Source organism: Hylaeus volcanicus, chromosome 2, assembly GCF_026283585.1.
Source record: "Hylaeus volcanicus isolate JK05 chromosome 2, UHH_iyHylVolc1.0_haploid, whole genome shotgun sequence".
Classification (NCBI taxonomy): Eukaryota; Metazoa; Arthropoda; class Insecta; order Hymenoptera; family Colletidae; genus Hylaeus; species Hylaeus volcanicus.
Window position 1 is genome coordinate 473,710 of NC_071977.1, and position 18,621 is coordinate 492,330.

The window sequence follows — 18,621 nt, forward strand, 5'->3', positions numbered from 1 at the left end:
TATCGCCATCGGTGAGGAAACGTCTAAGTTTGTAGTAAAAATAGTTCTCACTGTTACTACTAGATAACGCTATACGCCATCATTGTCGTCGCCATCTAGTGTTCAGAGGCTGAACTAATTTTCGGAGTTTGGTCAGCGCCTTTATCGGGAAATACATCGGGACGGACCTGTCGGTACATTACCATCATGTCGGTACATTACCATCATGTCGGTAAAAAGCGTATAAATGGCGTTATCTAGCGGTGAAAAACGAAACTATTCGAGGACAAACTTGAGCGTTTTTCCGATAGAAGCGCTGACCAAACTCTTGTAACGTCATCTATTAGTCATGATCGTTAGAAATTCAAATTTTTGTCAATACAAAATTGGTCTGTATATATATAATGGGTTAATAAACCCAACAAAAAATTTAAATTAATATTTTGTCGTATAACTGAAACATGCATTGTAAAACTCTTTAGAAAACACGTGTTTTACTTTTCTCCTGAGGACATTCTCTCGTATTTATCATTTTTCATACCTGACTACACTGCTAACACTTTTCGAAACAAAAGTTTTATACTCCCATTCAAAAATAACAGGAGAAATATGTAAACGAAATTACATTGGCTCAAGTTCAGAATCTAACGTTTCCTTTATAGACAAAAATTAAATATAATTCACTGTTTAATTTATTATTTTGTGACAAATTACGAGTAACGCGTTTCGTTCGAATTGACCTCTATTTCAACTACGACAAACTGTGAAGGTCACGAAAACATAAGCACAGGTCAAGTTAAAGGGATCGAAGAAGCAGACGACAGGTTGAAGTTGACACAATAACAAATATTCGGTTTCGTTTATGATTGGATGATCAATCACGGCAACTTCACGTTGTTTATGTAAAGAGATTTGTGGCACCTCCTCTAACAATCTTTTTGTTTAACAAAACGAAAATGTATAATGTTTACGTGTATTAGTATATATACATAATTTGGTATCTATCAGTGCTGTATTTTTTGAGGTTGTGTTTCATTTCATTGACAAGCAAAGTATCGCCATCGGTGAGGAAACGTCTAAGTTTGTAGTAAAAATAGTTCCCACTGTTACTACTAGATAACGCTATACGCCATCATTGTCGTCGCCATCTAGTGTTCAGAGGCTGAACTAATTTTCGGAGTTTGATCAGCGCCTCTATCGGGAAATACATCGGGACGGACCTGTCGGTACATTACCATCATGTCGGTAAAAAGCGTATAAATGGCGTTATCTAGCGGTGAAAAACGAAACTATTCGAGGACAAACTTGAGCGTTTTTCCGATAGAAGCGCTGACCAAACTCTTGTAACGTCATCTATTAGTAAGAGTGGGATCTAGTTTCACTACAAACTTCCTCGTTTTCCTACTAGATGGCGTCATTCACACTGTTTTTTTTACCTGCCCGTCGGTAAAATACCATCATGTCGAGGTACGCTATGTTCTGAATTTTTAAATAAAAAAAATTGCAAAATCTATTAAATATTTATCAATATACATATTGTTCTTAACATTATATTGGATCAGGTATAACATATAAAATTGTCGACTTTTATTCTTTCTAATTTACTTCCGAATTACAATACTATGTACATATAAACTATTTAATAATTATTATATGCCAATAAAACTCTTTACATTTTCGTTTTATTAAACAGAAAGATTGTTAGAGGAACTGCCGTAATTGCGCAACGAGGAACACATTCTCTCGACAATTGTACTTTTTTTTTACCGAATTGTTGTTCTAGCTCGGGAACTTTGAAAGTGCACATTAAGGGAAATGTTATGTGATCGATGATACTGAGAAATTTGTAAATGATCATGCTATGCCTTCTGTCTGAGAATCAATTTTGTTTACTTATAAACTTTATCATTTAGAATGTTCCGTACTGTACAAAATGTCCTAAAGAAATACGAAAATAACCTCCTTTCCAATTCTAAGTCACTCGAATGTTATTCTTATCTTAATAATAATAGTATTTGTAATTTATATATATTGTTTGGTAATAAAAGACAGATTAATGAGATCAAAAGAAAAATTTGAAAAACACTTATATCTAATATACGCGTTACTTGCAACCGGGAACTGAAACAGTCTCAGTTCACGAACGAAATATCCCGAAAGACGCTAATAACTTATTACACTCAAGACCAAGAATACATTGGACGATTAAATGTTGAAATTTTGTAGTTTCAAACTTATCTCTAGTAAATTTAATTAAATATCACCCAAATCGTATTTGCATGCTGCAAGAGCTGCATCGCTCTCGTAGTATGCTTAAATCTACTGGTAAAATAGAGTTTTTTTACCATTTATGGCCGTAACTTTTATAAATTCTTCATACACATATATATAACTTCAGAGAGTACATAGCTCGATCAAAATACTATTGATCAGTGGTATCAACAAAAGTCAGAATCATTTCCAGTGAAATGTAGATAATCACTCTTGGTAGCACCTTTCCAGTCCTTTGTATCTCGTGCAATTCAAACCAGTTGTAAAGTTTTGCTTGCACACTCCTTTAAGATTATAATATTAAAAATCTATTTCTTATCAAGTAACAACGAATCGCTTATGTAATAGAATATATTTTAAAAATCAAACGTTCACGAATAATATCAAAATCTAAGAAAATACGAAGAAAATGCCCAGTTTATTCTATTTTCGTACGTATACGAAAAGGTAAAAAAAAAAAAAAAAAAAAGAAAAAGAAAAAGAAGAAGCACTGGAAATACAATTCTGGCTTTACTCAATATGACAATATCGTTCCCTTTATACACGATTAGGTATGTATAAAACGCGGCTTTTCCGTGTCTAACATAATCACACCTGAGAAGCGAATATTTCGTTTATTTTAAGCCACACAGCCAAGAATTAAAAATTCGACTTTGAACATGTTTTCTCTACTCCTTTGTTTTTTTAAAAAAAAAAAATTTAAAAGGAAACTACGTCAAGCGTCTTCTAAACGATTTCCTTTTGTTACCCATGCGTACGATAATTAAATTCAATGCTCGGTCGCGTTCCTCATTGATTTTGCGTGCGACGTTCTCCGATAATGTTTTCCAGTTTACGAGCAACGAAGGCAGTTGTCTTCTTAATGGGGGACCTTCCTTCTGTCATTTCTACGTCGGTGTCGTCCGATAAGAGTCGTTTGCCAACTGATCGCTTTGGATCGACAGAAATCATCATTCTATTAATGGCTTCCAAATCCTAAGGAAGGACAAACATAAAAAATATATAAATAATCGAAAATGAAGAAGGGGATACAATGTTACTTAATTAATGTTGACTTACCTTGGCAGGACTACGACTGAAGCAATAACTAAGTTGGGGTGCTGGGGAAGCTGTAATCGCCTTTGGGTCCAGGGTGCGCGTCAAGATGCTACCCGTGACACGTCTTACGGGAGAACTTGTCAGAGGTTTTCCCTTTGGGAGCGGGCTCAACGATAGATTCATCACGCTCCCACGCGACAATCCCAATTTGTTCGCCACCTCTTTAACCTGTGGCACGTACACGGTATTGTAAAATTTGATCAGGTCACCGCGCGTTTCTTCGCCGAAATTCTGCGATGTTCCAGCCATATTCGTAGGTGTAGGAGGTGCCACGTTAGCTTCCCTATCCGCGTCGTTTTGACCCGGCTCTTCGTTGCTCATCTGCGATTCGTTCATGGGTGTTTTAACGATAAGCACCGACCTGTATATATGAGACTCAGCTTGCGGCTGCAATCGATAACACCGCATGATCTCTGTGAAGGTGTTCTTCTCCACTTTGGCTAACTTGCATATTACGTAAATTGCACACATTAAGATCTGATCCAGGTGTCTGTCTTTCATTAGTTCCGTTCGCTCTTTGATGGAGTACTCGAAGATCGTCCAGATTTTCTTCTTCAGGTCGATGTCCATTATTTCCAGCGAGCCGCATAAGTCTAGCATGCGCACGCTCGCGAGATTGTAAAATTTCCTAAAGAATAATGCAACGGAACCGGTTCTTTTCGGTTTCGCGGGCTCCCTGTTTACCGTAACCGTTTGCATCGGTGTACTCGTGGTCGGCGCGTTGGATGACCGCGGAACAGTGATCTGTTCGGGTAGCAGAAGTATTCTCGAGTTACCATCGATGGTTAAAACTTTCGATGGCAGGACACTTTGGCCAGCTACTCGTAGAACGCTCTGTCCGCCGATTCTAGTGTCAGGGAACAAACGTTTTTTGGCTATACCAGACGCTGCGACGGGAGATTGAAATCTTTCCGAGGCGGAGGAGATAGGGCTTTGCTGCACATCGTGGTGAGTACCGCGGTCCAACGCGATTCTCCTCAAAACTGGTTGTCCAGGTATATTTGGGTCAACAGTCTCTAACGTTCCTGGCAATGAAACTTCTTCGCAGCTCGGAACCCCTTCCGACGTGGACTGAATGGCCCCCCATAAAGGACTGTCGCTTTGCCACGCGAGCGACTCTAAAATTTTCTCCTCTATTTGATTTAAATGCTTCACGACATCGCGCGACAATTGATCCTCTGCTCTGACTATGATTTCTATTACTTTGTAGAAATAGTAAGCATCCAAGTTTAATGCGTTCAGGATCCAAGGGAACACTTTGTCGTTGCTTTTATACGAGTAAATAACAATTTCTAGGCAGCAGGCAAATAAACATTGAATGAAGACCTCGTTCATGAGAAGATTCTAAAACATACCAATACATGTACATGAATAACAATTCACAGATCTTAAGCACCTGCAGTCTCTCACTATAATAATAATCATACCGTTACATCGTAATTTGGTTTTTTGCGTTTCTCATCGTTTAAAATCATTTCTAGGAGTCTGTAGAATAGAGTTTGGCCTAAGTAAAGTCTCTTCTTTCCAAAGTCGGAGGTACCATCACTAGCATTTGTACTTCTGTTGTAATTAGCGCAAAACTGTTCCCCAATTTCTTTGACTTTCACTTCAACAAGCGATTTTGCATCTTGGGAACAGCTGTTTAAAATTTGCAACAAGTTCTCGCTCGGTGATGTTTGTCCTGCCAACATCGCTTGCAGTCGAATTACACTTTGTGTTGCAGTGGACACTGGTGTCACATTGGTAATATCTTTCGGTCTAAGGTAGCCACGACCAGTTAACGGAGTGGGCGGAGCCAAGTGCTGTATCTGCTACAACAGATTAAATAGTATCTTAGCACATCTGAAATCACAGCCTCTCGAATCAAACGAACGAACGCAAGTTGTTTAATATTTACCCCGCTGTATTGCTCTCTTTTCATTTGAAATTGTTCCTGAAGGTCATTAATACTGATCATCTGCGTGGGGGAGCCAATATTATTACTGGCATCATGACCTAGAACAATATGAAATTACACGTAACATGTAGTATGTATCGGTATCAAATTCCTGTAAATTATCGTTTATAGCAAACAAAAGCACGACGCTGTGTATTTTGAATGTCATTATTATTTCTCACAGCACAGAGTTAACCCTCCTATGTGTCATAAACCTACCTTTAAGAGAAATATGTTTGATCAACTTATAAGTTATATTTCCTCCGACTATTTCCAAGCTCGATTTTGCATTTAGTCTGACTCTCTTCCATTCAGCTTTAAACCATAGGCAAGACAAAGCAAACAAAGTCGGTTAAAAGCAAGAAATGAAAATTATTAACACACAGAATAAAGATAACCAGACACTTCTCTATTAAAAAATGTAAATCAAAAAAACATAAGCAGATTTAGAAGGTAACATCGAAGATTATACATCCATTAATTCATATAGGGAATATACATTTACTTATCGCCGATTCGATAATTGAATAATGTACGATAATAAAACAAACAAATTAGATGTGCTATGAAGTTTTGCACGAAATACTTAAATTTATCATTCGAAAAAAGCTTATATCAATACAACCTTTAAAGCAGAACAAATTAAAAATCAAAAGCATACAAACATGCAATGTACCGAATAACATTCATTTTATTTACAAGCATTAATCCCTTAGTACTATGCAAAATTAAAAGCGATATGTGTAGATGCAAATTAATAAAAAAAATGTTTACCTAAGAAAATTCTTTCGTCAAAGTCTCCGACGCTCAGTACGTGTTGTTCGTATACTTTATTGATGGCTTTGTTATTACCATCGAAATTTAAAGCTTCCAGAATACCAGAAAAATTTGATTGATCTCCGCGCAAAACTCTTTCCTTAAATAATTGATTAATATGATTCTTCAGGTAGTACTCTTTGATAACTTTAGCTTCAACCGCGATAGCATCGTGACGTTCGCACAATAAACTAACAATACAATTAGCCGTTTGCGGCGGGCTGTAATTTTCGTCGTTGAAGTTACGAGGTAGACCTGCCGATAAATAATGGAATAAATAAATTAATAAAAAAAATTGCACTAGCTTATACAAATTCAGAGTATATATTTATTAAATTCACCTGGAAAGTTAGGATTCAAGAGATCTTTCCTATTAGCCAATAAAGCATTGCTGTATATAAGATCACAGCAAACCAGAAGCAAATGATAAGAATTGACCAAGTCATCAGAGATATCTGGAAATGCTCCTTTTATGCAAATAAATAACGTCCAACAAAATTCGAATACTCTAGCAGGTGTGCAAGGTAACGCTTTATGTCTCCTGGATCTCGGTGGCCTCGAGACATCGTCCGCGGGATCTTTGAATATGTCCGTGAAAATCGGTTGATACTTCTTAAATATGACCATAGAAACAGAGAAGTTTCCTTCTAGCTTCTCGATCTTTGAACGAAAGTCTTGCGACATGTTGGCCATGTCTGCCCAAGATTTACTTTTCGTGAAGAACTGTATCAAGGGGAGATTGCACAATTGCAACAGACGTGTTAACGACACACAATTGCCTTCCACATTAGCACCTGTCTTCCCGACAGTAGGTATGGATGACTTACGGCATGCTACATACAATGCACACCCAATCCAATGCAACTGGTCACCCTGGAAATAGTTGCAATATATAATTTTTATTATGTACATATATATGTATGCATGATAATTTAAAAAATATTAATACGCATAAACTTTTAAAGCATACATTTTCAGAAATATCATAAGATTTTTATATGGAAAATAAAACATGAGAGTGGTAACAATTGAATCTGTGAGAGGAATAAACAGAAGTTGGTCTCTTTGTGAATTCGTTTTTGTTATGTAGAGACGCATATTGCATTCGAAAATCGTTACGTTCGAGGAACGTTCTCTTTTATTGTTTTAAACTGATGAGTTTTGGCCGTTGGACTAAATTAATTTGTGGAATTCAACGGTATCAACCAAAACTCACCAACCATCGAACGTCGCACAACAGTCAAATTATTCGTTCTTTGCGAATGAATATCGAAAACATCCACGATGTGTGGTGGAGAAATTCGAAAATTATTTTAAGTAATTCGAAGGAAATAATAGAGTTCGAAGTAGCCATAGTAGCGGGGCAATTGAAAAAGATACCTCGAGAGTGTAATTCTGTCGAATAGACTCGTAGGATTTCCAGGCTTCGGACGCAGCAGTCGCATCCATATTCAATTTCTGACACAAATCTTGATGTCTACTGTAAGTAGAATCCTCGACGTCGTCCGACTGCCCCATTTTTGTCGTGAAACTGATGGAAAATCGTAGGAAAACACGACCAACTTATAACGCTACACAGGACCGAGGTGCGCCATACGAGTACATACGAGAGCTCCGCGAAGGTTTGGCGGGAAACGACACGAGCTCCGCCATATTTGCCATGTTGGCGGGAAATGTAGAACGGCAATTATAAGAAAAAAATTCTTAGGTCGATCTCGCGTCAGTGTTGCCATGTCTACCTATTTTAGGAATCCTACTAATTTTATTGCATTCTGTTATTCTACTCTAACCATTTTAGAATGTCTCGACATTCCTGTTTTCCCAGGAATAAAGTCCAAGCTTTGACTTCATCCCCCTACTTCCTTTTAACCTCTTCATTATAGAAATCCTTTCCTAATGTTTCTCATACTTGAATATCAATAGACATACACAAGTAATTTACAGTATATTCCACGACTTTTTCTACGTGACTTAATTTTTTTGTTCGTATAATTCGAGGAAAGAATGTTGTACGAAAAATCAGAAATTGAATCGAGTCGATTACCGACAAAATGGCGCTGTGGCGTATACTGTAGAACCTCGTGTCATAAATAGGAATAAGGTTTTCTTTTTTCTTTAAAGAAAAGCCGGAGATTTCACGAAATTCGTGAATGTTTTGAACAGCAGAATGCAATAAGATCAGAAGAGATGACAACGCTGTTCATAAATTAGATATTTTGAAAGATTAAACGCTTTGGCGCGCGAATCGAGTTGCGTACAGGGGAAGGGGTAGGCAAAGCCTAGTGAATTTCCCCTTAACGAATAATTTTTATCTATTCTCCATTTGCATTATTTACAAAAAACAAATAAATGCTATCTATTTTATAAGAAGCAAATTAGTTTTGATCTCTTCTAAATATTATTTTTGCGCAGGGTTTGCAAATCCTTTACACGATTCTATCTATCCTCCTATAGAAAAATTTCCCAATTATTTTCCCAATTATAAGTTTCATTTTGTTCGAAGCAAAGTATCGAATCAAATTCAGTGCTATTCGATATCTGTAACAAGTAACAAATGCGTATGAAATTAGATAGCTCTCTATGTATACGGTTCGCTTCCATGGTATAAATATGTAAATACAATATGGCCGACAGAAGCGGAACGTTGCGAGTTTTTCCGAATGGCACTTTGCCAATTGATTAAAGAACAGCGAAGTTTGTATATTCGCTGGCGTTTTGTGTGTAAGCGCCGTTCAAACAACATGGATTAGATGATAGAGCGTGAAACGTTTGGACTTTTCGAACGTTACGAGATGTCACGAAGGTGGTGTTATTGAAGAATGTTTATTTCTTGAGGGAAAGAGAGTAATCGTATTACCGAACTTTCTGCAGCAATATGAGATAAATCGTTACGAAATCCGTGTTTCGTCGAGCACAGCGGTACCGTGGGTTTACGTTCGATTTGCCGGCATTTCGTTCAACAATGTCTAAAGTATAGGTACTGTCATGGACACAGATGTAGAACTTGCCAAAGGTGAAGGGTGTGAAACTAGTCCAGGTTGCTCTGGCTATTCTAGCATGGTGCACAGCAAAAAAGTTATCAAACATGCACTACGACAACAGGCCAAAAGACGTAGAAAAAACACAACAATAGCAGCTGGCAATTCTCGCACTTTGCCAAGGATTGTCGTCAAACCATTGCCTCCACCTCCCCCGAATGACCCGCCATCTCCGGTCAACAATGTACAGCATATTAATAATAGTGAGTGAAACATTTCCAACAAGTAAATTTTATTAAAGATTATGTCTATCATATAATTTCTATTATGGTTTGTACATCTGTTTCGTATATATGTTATATATTTTAACGTAATTTTAAATAAATATAGCTACCGAAGAGCCTGCTGCCACAATGAGAGAAGTCCTGGCTAGTTTGCCAGGATTTAGCTTAAAGTCTGGGCGTAGACGATCGACGAAGAGATTGTCGGCGACCGCGCAGCTGGAGGCTGGTCTTGTAGATCTTGAGTCTCCAGCGAGTATTCTAGCGAGCACGAGTTTGCGTGCTCTTTTAAATAGGCATACCTTTCAAGGTTTACCACCTTTGTATCAAAGAAAACTTGCGCAGCTTTTGCCTGCTGTAGATAGACAGGTAGCGTTGTCAATATGTTTTCAATTATAGCACATTAACGATTGTATTCATTTTTGAAATCTTCAAAATGAATATGATTTTTGTGAGTGTATACTTTGTCTGTTGCTGTTAGGATGCCGCCACATCCGGATTGAACAATGAATTTTTCGCGCGAGCGTGTCTGGAATGGCGTAAACGCTTGGCGGAAGGAGAATTTACTCCAGAAAATCAACAACGATTAAAGATGGAAGCAGAGAGGGATAAGAATAAATTAGATCCATGGAAAGTGAAGCATTTCGAGCCGATATGGGGTGAAAAACGCGAACCCAAACTTAGGTCGGGTTTGCATTGTATTTCGGAGTCAAGATCCAGCGGAGCTGTAACGCGTTCAAGTTTAAGACTTCGTTTGGAATCCACTGTAGATATACCTGTATCGGATACTCCTTGTCCTATTATTATGACTGAAGATAAAGTCGAAGAAGATAATTGTAAAATTGACCCTAGCATTAATAATTCGGACGAATTGAATGAAACAGCGCGATTACAAGAATTATTACCAGCAGAATATAACGATACAACACATACATTAATAGATGAGAAACATTTAGAATCTGTAAACATAAGTTCTGTAGAAACGATAGCGGATACCGAAATGCAACAAGTTAAACCAGAGGAAGATGAAAAACTTACGACACTTTCGGAGAAGCAAGATGTAGTCGAAAAGAGCGAAATAATAACAGAAGTTTGTCAGGAAAGTATTTCGAACGCGTATAAAGAGGAAATTCAATTACCTAAAAGTGAAAACGATCTCCAGCCAGTGAAGGATCATATATTCGAAGTTACAGAAGAGGATACAAAACTTTTATCAGAGGAGAATACCTCGCCGATATCTAGCGAGCACATAGAACAAGTATCTCACACACCTAGCGAAACGACGCCTCAAATATCTACGGAATGCACGCCTCAGACTCCGATAGATGAAGTACCTCAAATATTGAAAGAAGAGATGCCTCAAATTGCCGAGGAGCACATTTATCCGATCTCTGATTGCGAAACTACGACGATCCTTGAAACTTCACCGTCTCACGAGCAAGTTGGACCAACAGAAATTGTTATGGAAGACACAACGTTGATTAGCAACAATCAGGCTGAAACAACTCAGGTTCCTCATGAAAATCCAACAGACGGTGAATCGCAGATTCCTGAAGGAATGGAGATCGATAGCGAAACGTTACAACGTATTCATGAATTGGAGGTGAAGACAAATACTGTCTATAGAAAAATTTTAATTTTAATTTTAATCGATTATACTAATAGCTCGACGCATTTATTTGTAGGTGAGAGGAGAAATGCGGGAAGCATACGAAGAAATTTCGGGGTGCCCCGAGGAAATAATGTATCCAATTCTCGATGGAATGGAGATGGGAACGAATAATAGAGAAGAGACTGAAACACAAGTGGTTTCGGGTCAGCCCGAAACCACTAGAGATCAGCAAGATGTAAACGGCGGGAATGAAGACGAAGCTCTTCGAGAGGCTAATAATTACGTTTATTCTGAAATGCTAGAGTGTAGCTGGTCAGACCCAACAGTTAATAATATTAATAATAACAACAGGGTAAGTGTGTGTGTGTGTGTGTATGTATATATATGTATATATATAATAACCGAATTATGGTATTAAAGGAATTTTTGTTTACTTGGTACAGACACAGGAAGAACTTCAAGTTCCGTGGCCACTAGTAGCCGCAGCTTTGGATGGATCTGTAGCTGCTAACATTACAGTGACTACTCAGGATGAATGTAGCGATACACCTACTACAACTGATTCGACGAATCAATCTCAACAGTTCATTAACGCGGATTCGAACGTGGAATCGGTTAACTGTATTCAACTACCAGTTGTTCAAGGCACTCAGTTTCAGTCGGAGAGTCTCGCGATTGGCACACCGGGTACAAGTTGTATCATGAAGAACTTCCAATCTCAAAGTTCGCCAATCCTCGCGTTTCCACAATTACAATCAATCAGATTCGTGCAAACCAGTTTTCATTCCGACCAAACCGCCGCCCCGCCTTTGAATAGCACGTCTCCGATAACTGCTCAACTTCCCAATCAACAAAACACGAATTCGCAAGTGAACATAATGAGAACGCAAGAAGAGGTAACTCAATTAAACGTCCAGAATAACAATGCACGAAACGTTAGAAACAACGTAACGCAAAATCAAGTACCGAATCCCGTGCCGGCTACGATTGGTGTGCAGCCACAGAATCGCGCGCAAAACACTATCGTTATTCAACATCAAACACCTGCCCCTACACAACCGCGACAAGTCGTCGCTACCATCCAACAGCAACAGTATCCCGGAGCATCGGTCGCGGTGTCCTCGAGATCCTCTCGTTCTACTAATCAAGGCAGTCAAAGGGGCTCTAGAAATAACAATAAGGAACAAGGAGGGGGCAGATCTCGCAGCACTACAAAGGAACCACCTGGTGCAGTTAATTTGGAACGCAGCTATCAGATATGCCAAGCGGTAATTGAAAAGACACTATTGTATTGTTTGATGCTTTAAGAACCTGAAGCGTAAAACGACGATCCTTACTTTTAAGAGTTCGAAATTTCAATTCCTCTATTTTTTTTTCTATTCTTCGATGTTGGATTTTAGAGTTCTGAGTAATCCTAATGTTTCTGGAGACTCTAAATTGTATAACTTTTTTTTCATTATTGTAAATGTGAACGTTTTTTTTTATCTTTACAGGTTATACAAAGTTCACCAAATAGAGACCAATTGAAAGCTCATTTAAAGCCTCCGCCTAGCTTACTTGCCAGAGGTGATGGTGCGTTTACTACTAATAAATCTGGCGGCCGTACGGTTACGACCGTCAAAACTCAAAAACCACAACAAACAATGCAACACAACAAACAAGCTCAAAATAAAACCCAAGCAGTTATGCTGAGACACGTGTTTACCACAGCGCGTCAAGCTACGTCAGCGGAGGTACGACATATCTCTTTGAAAAATTATATTGCGGTAGCTTGCACTATTTTTCTTTCGTTTTATTCTCGACTCGAACGTGCGTGGCTTGCATACCAGTTATAAACATACAAAAAGTGCATGGATAGGTAAAAACTTTCATTCGCAAACTAATAAGTTACGAAGTATACGCAAAACTGTTAAGCTAAAAACCGTACGAAAAATATAACATTTTGAATATTTCAACACAGTAGAAATTTGAACAAAATAATACGTTGGAGGAACACAGACATGCTTATTTCCATTTATTTAATCTCGCAATCTGCATATGGATCACTCGTATAGAATAGAAACTCAAGCTTGCATCATATACTACTTTATATTTTTCTGTGTGCACAGTGCTAATCTTGCGGGTGGCTTGTGATGATCACTGTATCATACAGGTACCTACATAAATAACTCTTCTTACTAGTTTTGAGTTTCTAAAAGTAGCAAATACGACATTACAATCTTCAGTTTCAGAGGGGGTGATAGTATCGAAATAACGAGTCGATGAAAACTTATTCAACCAATGCATTTTACATATTTTTGTTCAAAAACAAAATGCGAGGGTAATGGAAGGTCTATCGCTGACTCTAACTTACTAGGAATTATTAAACGCGAGAATCACATGTTTTCCGTTACAATTGTAGAAATTAAAACAAACGACATAACTAAGAATATGATAAACATAGTTAATATAAGAAAAATAAAATAGGAAATTGCTAATTCGAATATTTTGATAAAGTAAACTTATTTCTGTCGTTTTTTTTCGAGTAAATACATATTATTTGTAGCAGTTTAAATACCATTGAGAAGAAACGTAACGGAGGACTTGTTTTATAGCTACTGACAAGGTGAAATTTTTAGGTTCCAGAAAGCAATACGGTAGCACAGTTAGGATCCACGACGACAGGTGGATTGGGGCAATATATACTCGTACAAAGGACAGGAGTTGGAGATAGCGCTCCAAGAGCATCCTCTGCTCCACCTCTGCCTCCACAAATTGCTGGGATGGGAGTTGGAGTGCATTTAGTGCGTGGTAGACCAGCAAGCGCGGGAGAAGGTTCGCACCAAGCCGTGACGTTGAAGGCAAGAGGTGTCGATGGCAGAGGAGGTGGGGGCGCCGAACCTGGTGCACCTGGTATGATAATGGGAGGCGACCCACCACCCCCATGTGAATGTAATATGCGTGGTGCTATGGTAATATGTCGGCAGTGCGGCGCCTTTTGCCACGATGACTGTATTGGGCCTCAACGTATTTGTGCTACCTGTCTGATACGTTAATCATTGTTTACCAATTGTTTATGTATAAATACAAAGCCGTGTGACGAGAGTGCTGAGTATCAAATTACGGAAACAGAGGCATTAGAGATGTCGTTGTTTCTTTGGATCTTTACTACAAAGAGAAAGAAAACAGTGAAAAATATATTGCATAAATTTCAAATAGATGAGATGAGATTTCATGTCTTCAGCGAACAGCCGAGTTTGTTGTCCAGCACTTTTAGCGTGAACAGTGATTTGCGTAGTTGAGAGATGGGGGGGGGGGGGCTACTGTTGCAACTATTTCGAGATATTCTAATTGTTTTGTCTTTTTTTTTCAGAATTGATCGGTAGGTATTTTTTGTTTGAAAAAATGTTTTAAAATTTTGCTGTGTATCATTTTATCTGGTTTTCCTTTCGTTTCTTTTATAACGAATTTCAATGCTTTTATCGAATTGAAGGTAGCGGATTACCTTGACGATCTTGATAACGAAAGTATTGCAACTGCGTCCTCGTATCCTCTTGTCTAATAAGACAAAGATAAATCTCTTACAGTCAGATTCTAATACCGTCTTCCAGTAAGCATCACATTCTTTAATATGCGTCTTTACTATTTATTTATTAACGAAAGTTAAGTTTATTCTTATTACGTAGGTGTTCCTGTACACGATGATCTCAAACGCGTTAAACAAAAATATCGAATAAATTATTCTTAGATACTCTTGTAATCGTGTTTCTCTTGACACATCGAACAGACTTTCTACACGTCGTGAACGAGTCTCTATAGAACATCATCTTGTACAGGAATATCTCGGGACGAATATCGATGATGATCATTATTATTAATCGATTGCCAACAATGACAAAATCTGATTAGATATTAAAAAGTGTAGAGTTTACGTATCTTAGCTTTACCTCTCACTATGTTGTAAACATTTCTCTAGGATAGCATCGAATACGTTATTTGCTTCGCGTTAGTGTGAAATTAAACGTCACGAGTGAGATATAGAACACGTAAAATAAAGTAAATCAGTCACACAGTTCTACGATCGACATTGCATTGTGTATATAATTCGCATTTCGAACGATCATTCTTTTTTTTTTCGAGTACGTTTCTTATAGTCTCTTCTCATAGACTCTTAATTCACGAACAGACTCACGGTGATCGAAATCTGCCGTATATTATTTTCTTATGCAACCGTAGTAAAGTACTGGATCACGATCGTTGCGTCTGTGGATAAGCATAATAACATTGATTCACGTTTTGCTAGAGAGAAGTAAAATACACGTTATACATCACCATTTTCATATTTCATATGTTTATCAATGAATTTTCATATTTATGTTTAGTTGGAATCATCGATAAAGGCAAGTAGTATTAGTGCGATTCAATAGAAAACTATTGTGTATTAGTCGCTCAATTGTAAATAAAATCATATACGTTTAATGTGTAAATTCGTTTAATATGCGCAGTGTGCGTGAGATTACAGTGTGGATTTAACGATCGTAAGCGTTGTAGAGAAACGATTACTAGATCAGGATACAGCGATTACGCTGATATCTGATCCAGTTTGCGACCTTCCAGTACTTACGAAGTTCGTTTTATTTTTAACACAACGTTAACGTGCGCTGAATTCGTACTTTAAGTGATGACATATTACCTATCGAAAACAGCAATAGCCACTTATATGTATGTACAAAGATATTCTATATTTAAAAGTGCTGAAATTAAAAAGTAGCTTTAAGTCAGACGTGAGTATTCCTTTCGAACCATGAAATTATTTTCATCGCTTTTCGAGCTTCGTTACAAGAATTACGATTAATATAAGCAAAGAGATCTACCCATAAAATTTGCTTCGCAATATAATACTTGGATCATTGAATGAAAGCAATCATTTTTCATAGAATAGGTGGGTATTCCATCAATATTCTGACTCTTGTAGTCAACCACTGTACTGAACGGGATCTGTAAGATACCAATCAAGATTATATTGGCAAAGTTTGAAGAAAATCTATCGATGTTTGTAGCACAAGGATGAAACATTTATCGCGAAGCTGAGCTGTATGAAAATTATGAACATTCAAAGAGCAAATTGTGCTATTGCATTCTTCAAATTTTGCAAATACAATCTATAATTTTAATACTGTCTATTAAAACTGTTTTACTGCGTTTAAATACATCTGTATCTACGAATTAATATTTACATGCTTTAAAGTGTATTTGTATTACTTTATAATTTTAATAGATCATCGCGTATAGAATATTTTGTGTATATGTTCGCATAATCTTGTTTTCGATCGATGATTATATTTAACGTTACTTCTCTTGTACGTTTTCCTTTTTTATGTTTTTCACGAAACTTTCAACATTTTCAATCAGTGTGATTTTCCATTTTCCCATACGCATCTAATAGAATTAACGGCTGTGATAATGTTTCTCACTGGAATTTTCGTTACACAATATTGTACTAGTTTTCCAACATAAGTTTCATTCGTTCAATAAATCCATTAGAAAATTTTGTGACGTGTCAGTATTACATGTAAATATTACTTTTTATACGCGTCGAATGAACTATACTTAGCGAGTGTTGTATTAATTAATCGGTAAGCAAGATTCACGAGACGTAATGCGAAGTTTTGTTTCAATTTCATTGCGAAGATAATATTGCGAATTTCGGTAATTGATTGTCGAAAAAATTGTTGCTTTAATTACACTTTAGGAAACGTCTGTTTCGAAAGAATGATCGATACTGTACGATCTTCGAAATAAGATTTTTTTAATAATATTCCGACGCCTGATTAATGTAAATACTAGGATATTAGTATCCTAAGGGAATATAGAACGAAGTACGTTTTTTTTTTCATGTTAATTAAGACTTCGACCGATTACAAAAAAAAGAAACTCGATGGCATTTCGAATGGCAATAAAGGAACAAAGGGCATGCGTAAAATTTTGAACAATCGATTCTAATATTCAGGAAGTCTTCATCATTCAGGGAATTGATAGCTAAATATTAATAATAATAAGACGAAGAAATGTTAATGATCTCATCAATTTACGGGATCTCATTTTATACTTATAGCAATAATAATAATAATAATAATAATCTGTACAAATGTCGCGTTAGTTAACATTTCTTCATCTGCTGTTATCGACGGAATATTTGAATCGACTTTTAAATTGACGATTATAAGAAATGTAGAGATTCTAGTTGTGTTTCGAGAATTATTTTTGACTCCGTTTCAATAGTGTATTTTGTACAACAAAAAGATCAACACATCAATGGACGCATTATTTTATATAATTGTTTCGTAACTTAATCGTTATATATTTTAATGTTGATTTGAACGAACGATGGAGGACAATTGTACAGAATGATATTTTCTGATCGAACGATGCGATTATTTTCTAAAAATCAATGGCATATTAACGAAACTGTTTATACAAAAATGTTTAGCTTGAGTGCTGTGTATAGTGAAAATGATTTTTTTTTAAACAGAAAGGTCATATTTGAAGATGAGTTTCCGAACTTTTCGAAGAATTCGAATTATCTTGAAATTACTTTAACCACTTAAGAAATAATCATTTTTACGATAAAATTTACTCTTCGATACTAAACGTTTTCCGTGTGAACAGTTTTCTAAATATATTCCAAAAGTTTAGATACTCGCATCGATAATTTTGTGAAAATCATCCTGCACGTAATTGTAACGATTTCAATATTTACAATAGAGTACAGAATAAGAGTAAAACTTCTGTTTGGAGAAAACGCCTTAAATGATGGATTGGAATAAAATATATTTTGGTCACTTTCATCATAAAAACAAGATTTCTAATAATCATTCATTGGTATACATATACATTGCACATAAAAAATGTTAACTTAATATAATCAATGATTTTTTACCATCATATAAATCCTCTTACGCCTTGTTGTAATGTCGTACCGTTGTGACTCTGTTGTGAGAAGTTCTAGGTTAATTTTATTATAATAACATTTTAGAAGTAGAAAATCATGACTGGCGTTCATCGCGCAAAACGTTGAGGGGACATTTCGTTACGTAGATTTCGTCTTCGATATTCTATTATTGTACATCATTTTTGAGGTACTATGACGTGTGTATCATTTTGATTTTTGCTGGAAATCATTAGGAAAATCTATCTGTGACTAAAAAAATAAATAAACTCCGTTTTAACCGAAACAATCCGTCCATTTGTGGAACTCACCAATGTACATCACATATCAACAAATTTATAGTTTCACTGTTAACGCATACAATTCAGTGCTAGACCGTACCCAGCATTATTCGTAATGCGATTCGTATTCTTTCGTTTTCTCTTCGTTTGTACTCTGAATCGTAATCGATTTACGTTTGTACATTTTCCATTTTAACAGCACTAATCTGTACAAGCGAACAGTCGCTTCATTGTACTAAATCTCTATGTGTGGCTGCAACGAGAGCCACATCTTAATGCATTTCTCTTCCGTCTTACGACTCGTTTCAGCGTACAATTAATTCATTTGAAACCGTATTAAATACGACGGGGAACAAAGAATCTTTTAGCACTTAATATTAAACGTTGTACAAATAATTGGTATTTTAAATAATAACAAGCAAACAACAAAATAAGAAAATT

The 18,621-nt window shown here is 36.7% G+C and overlaps 2 protein-coding genes across 6 annotated transcripts; one reads left to right on the forward strand and one right to left on the reverse strand.

The window, feature by feature from the left end:
- Positions 1–2,021: 2,021 nt before the first annotated feature.
- On the reverse strand, positions 2,022–7,832 carry LOC128872746 (retinoblastoma-like protein 1). Of its 4 annotated transcripts, none has more exons than XM_054115742.1 (8): positions 7,481–7,832; positions 6,442–6,973; positions 6,059–6,355; positions 5,504–5,599; positions 5,246–5,343; positions 4,776–5,156; positions 3,310–4,692; positions 2,022–3,225 (listed from the first exon to the last, which is right to left on the reverse strand). In XM_054115742.1, the coding sequence occupies exons 1-8, from the start codon at positions 7,616–7,618 to the stop codon at positions 3,040–3,042; spliced, it is 3,111 nt and encodes a 1,036-aa protein (XP_053971717.1). In that variant the 5' UTR covers positions 7,619–7,832; the 3' UTR covers positions 2,022–3,039. The 4 variants fall into 4 exon arrangements, with proteins under 4 accessions (XP_053971717.1, XP_053971716.1, XP_053971719.1 ...); XM_054115741.1 differs by having other exon boundaries at positions 4,776–5,159; positions 7,481–7,831; XM_054115744.1 differs by lacking the exon at positions 5,504–5,599 and having other exon boundaries at positions 7,481–7,829.
- An 846-nt stretch (positions 7,833–8,678) lies between these two features.
- On the forward strand, positions 8,679–18,188 carry LOC128872745 (polycomb protein Asx). Of its 2 annotated transcripts, XM_054115740.1 has the most exons (8): positions 8,679–9,341; positions 9,469–9,728; positions 9,841–10,962; positions 11,045–11,323; positions 11,415–12,239; positions 12,465–12,704; positions 13,080–13,123; positions 13,590–13,729. In XM_054115740.1, the coding sequence occupies exons 1-7, from the start codon at positions 9,086–9,088 to the stop codon at positions 13,083–13,085; spliced, it is 2,988 nt and encodes a 995-aa protein (XP_053971715.1). In that variant the 5' UTR covers positions 8,679–9,085; the 3' UTR covers positions 13,086–13,123; positions 13,590–13,729. The 2 variants fall into 2 exon arrangements, with proteins under 2 accessions (XP_053971715.1, XP_053971714.1); XM_054115739.1 differs by lacking the exon at positions 13,080–13,123 and having other exon boundaries at positions 8,683–9,341; positions 13,590–18,188.
- The last annotated feature ends 433 nt before the right edge of the window (positions 18,189–18,621 follow it).

Bases quoted from the DNA above. Each gene is read 5' to 3' on its own strand.
- LOC128872745 (XM_054115739.1), top strand. From the start codon at position 9,086: ATGGACACAGATGTAGAACTTGCCAAAGGTGAAGGGTGTGAAACTAGT. The intron at 9,729-9,840 runs GTAGCGTTGTCA...TGTTGCTGTTAG, and splicing joins TGCCTGCTGTAGATAGACAG to GATGCCGCCACATCCGGATT. The intron at 12,240-12,464 runs GTAATTGAAAAG...TTATCTTTACAG, and splicing joins GCTATCAGATATGCCAAGCG to GTTATACAAAGTTCACCAAA.
- LOC128872746 (XM_054115741.1), bottom strand. From the start codon at position 7,618: ATGGGGCAGTCGGACGACGTCGAGGATTCTACTTACAGTAGACATCAA. The intron at 6,356-6,441 runs GTGAATTTAATA...ATTTATCGGCAG, and splicing joins CTTGAATCCTAACTTTCCAG to GTCTACCTCGTAACTTCAAC. The intron at 5,160-5,245 runs GTAAATATTAAA...AATCTGTTGTAG, and splicing joins AAAGAGAGCAATACAGCGGG to CAGATACAGCACTTGGCTCC.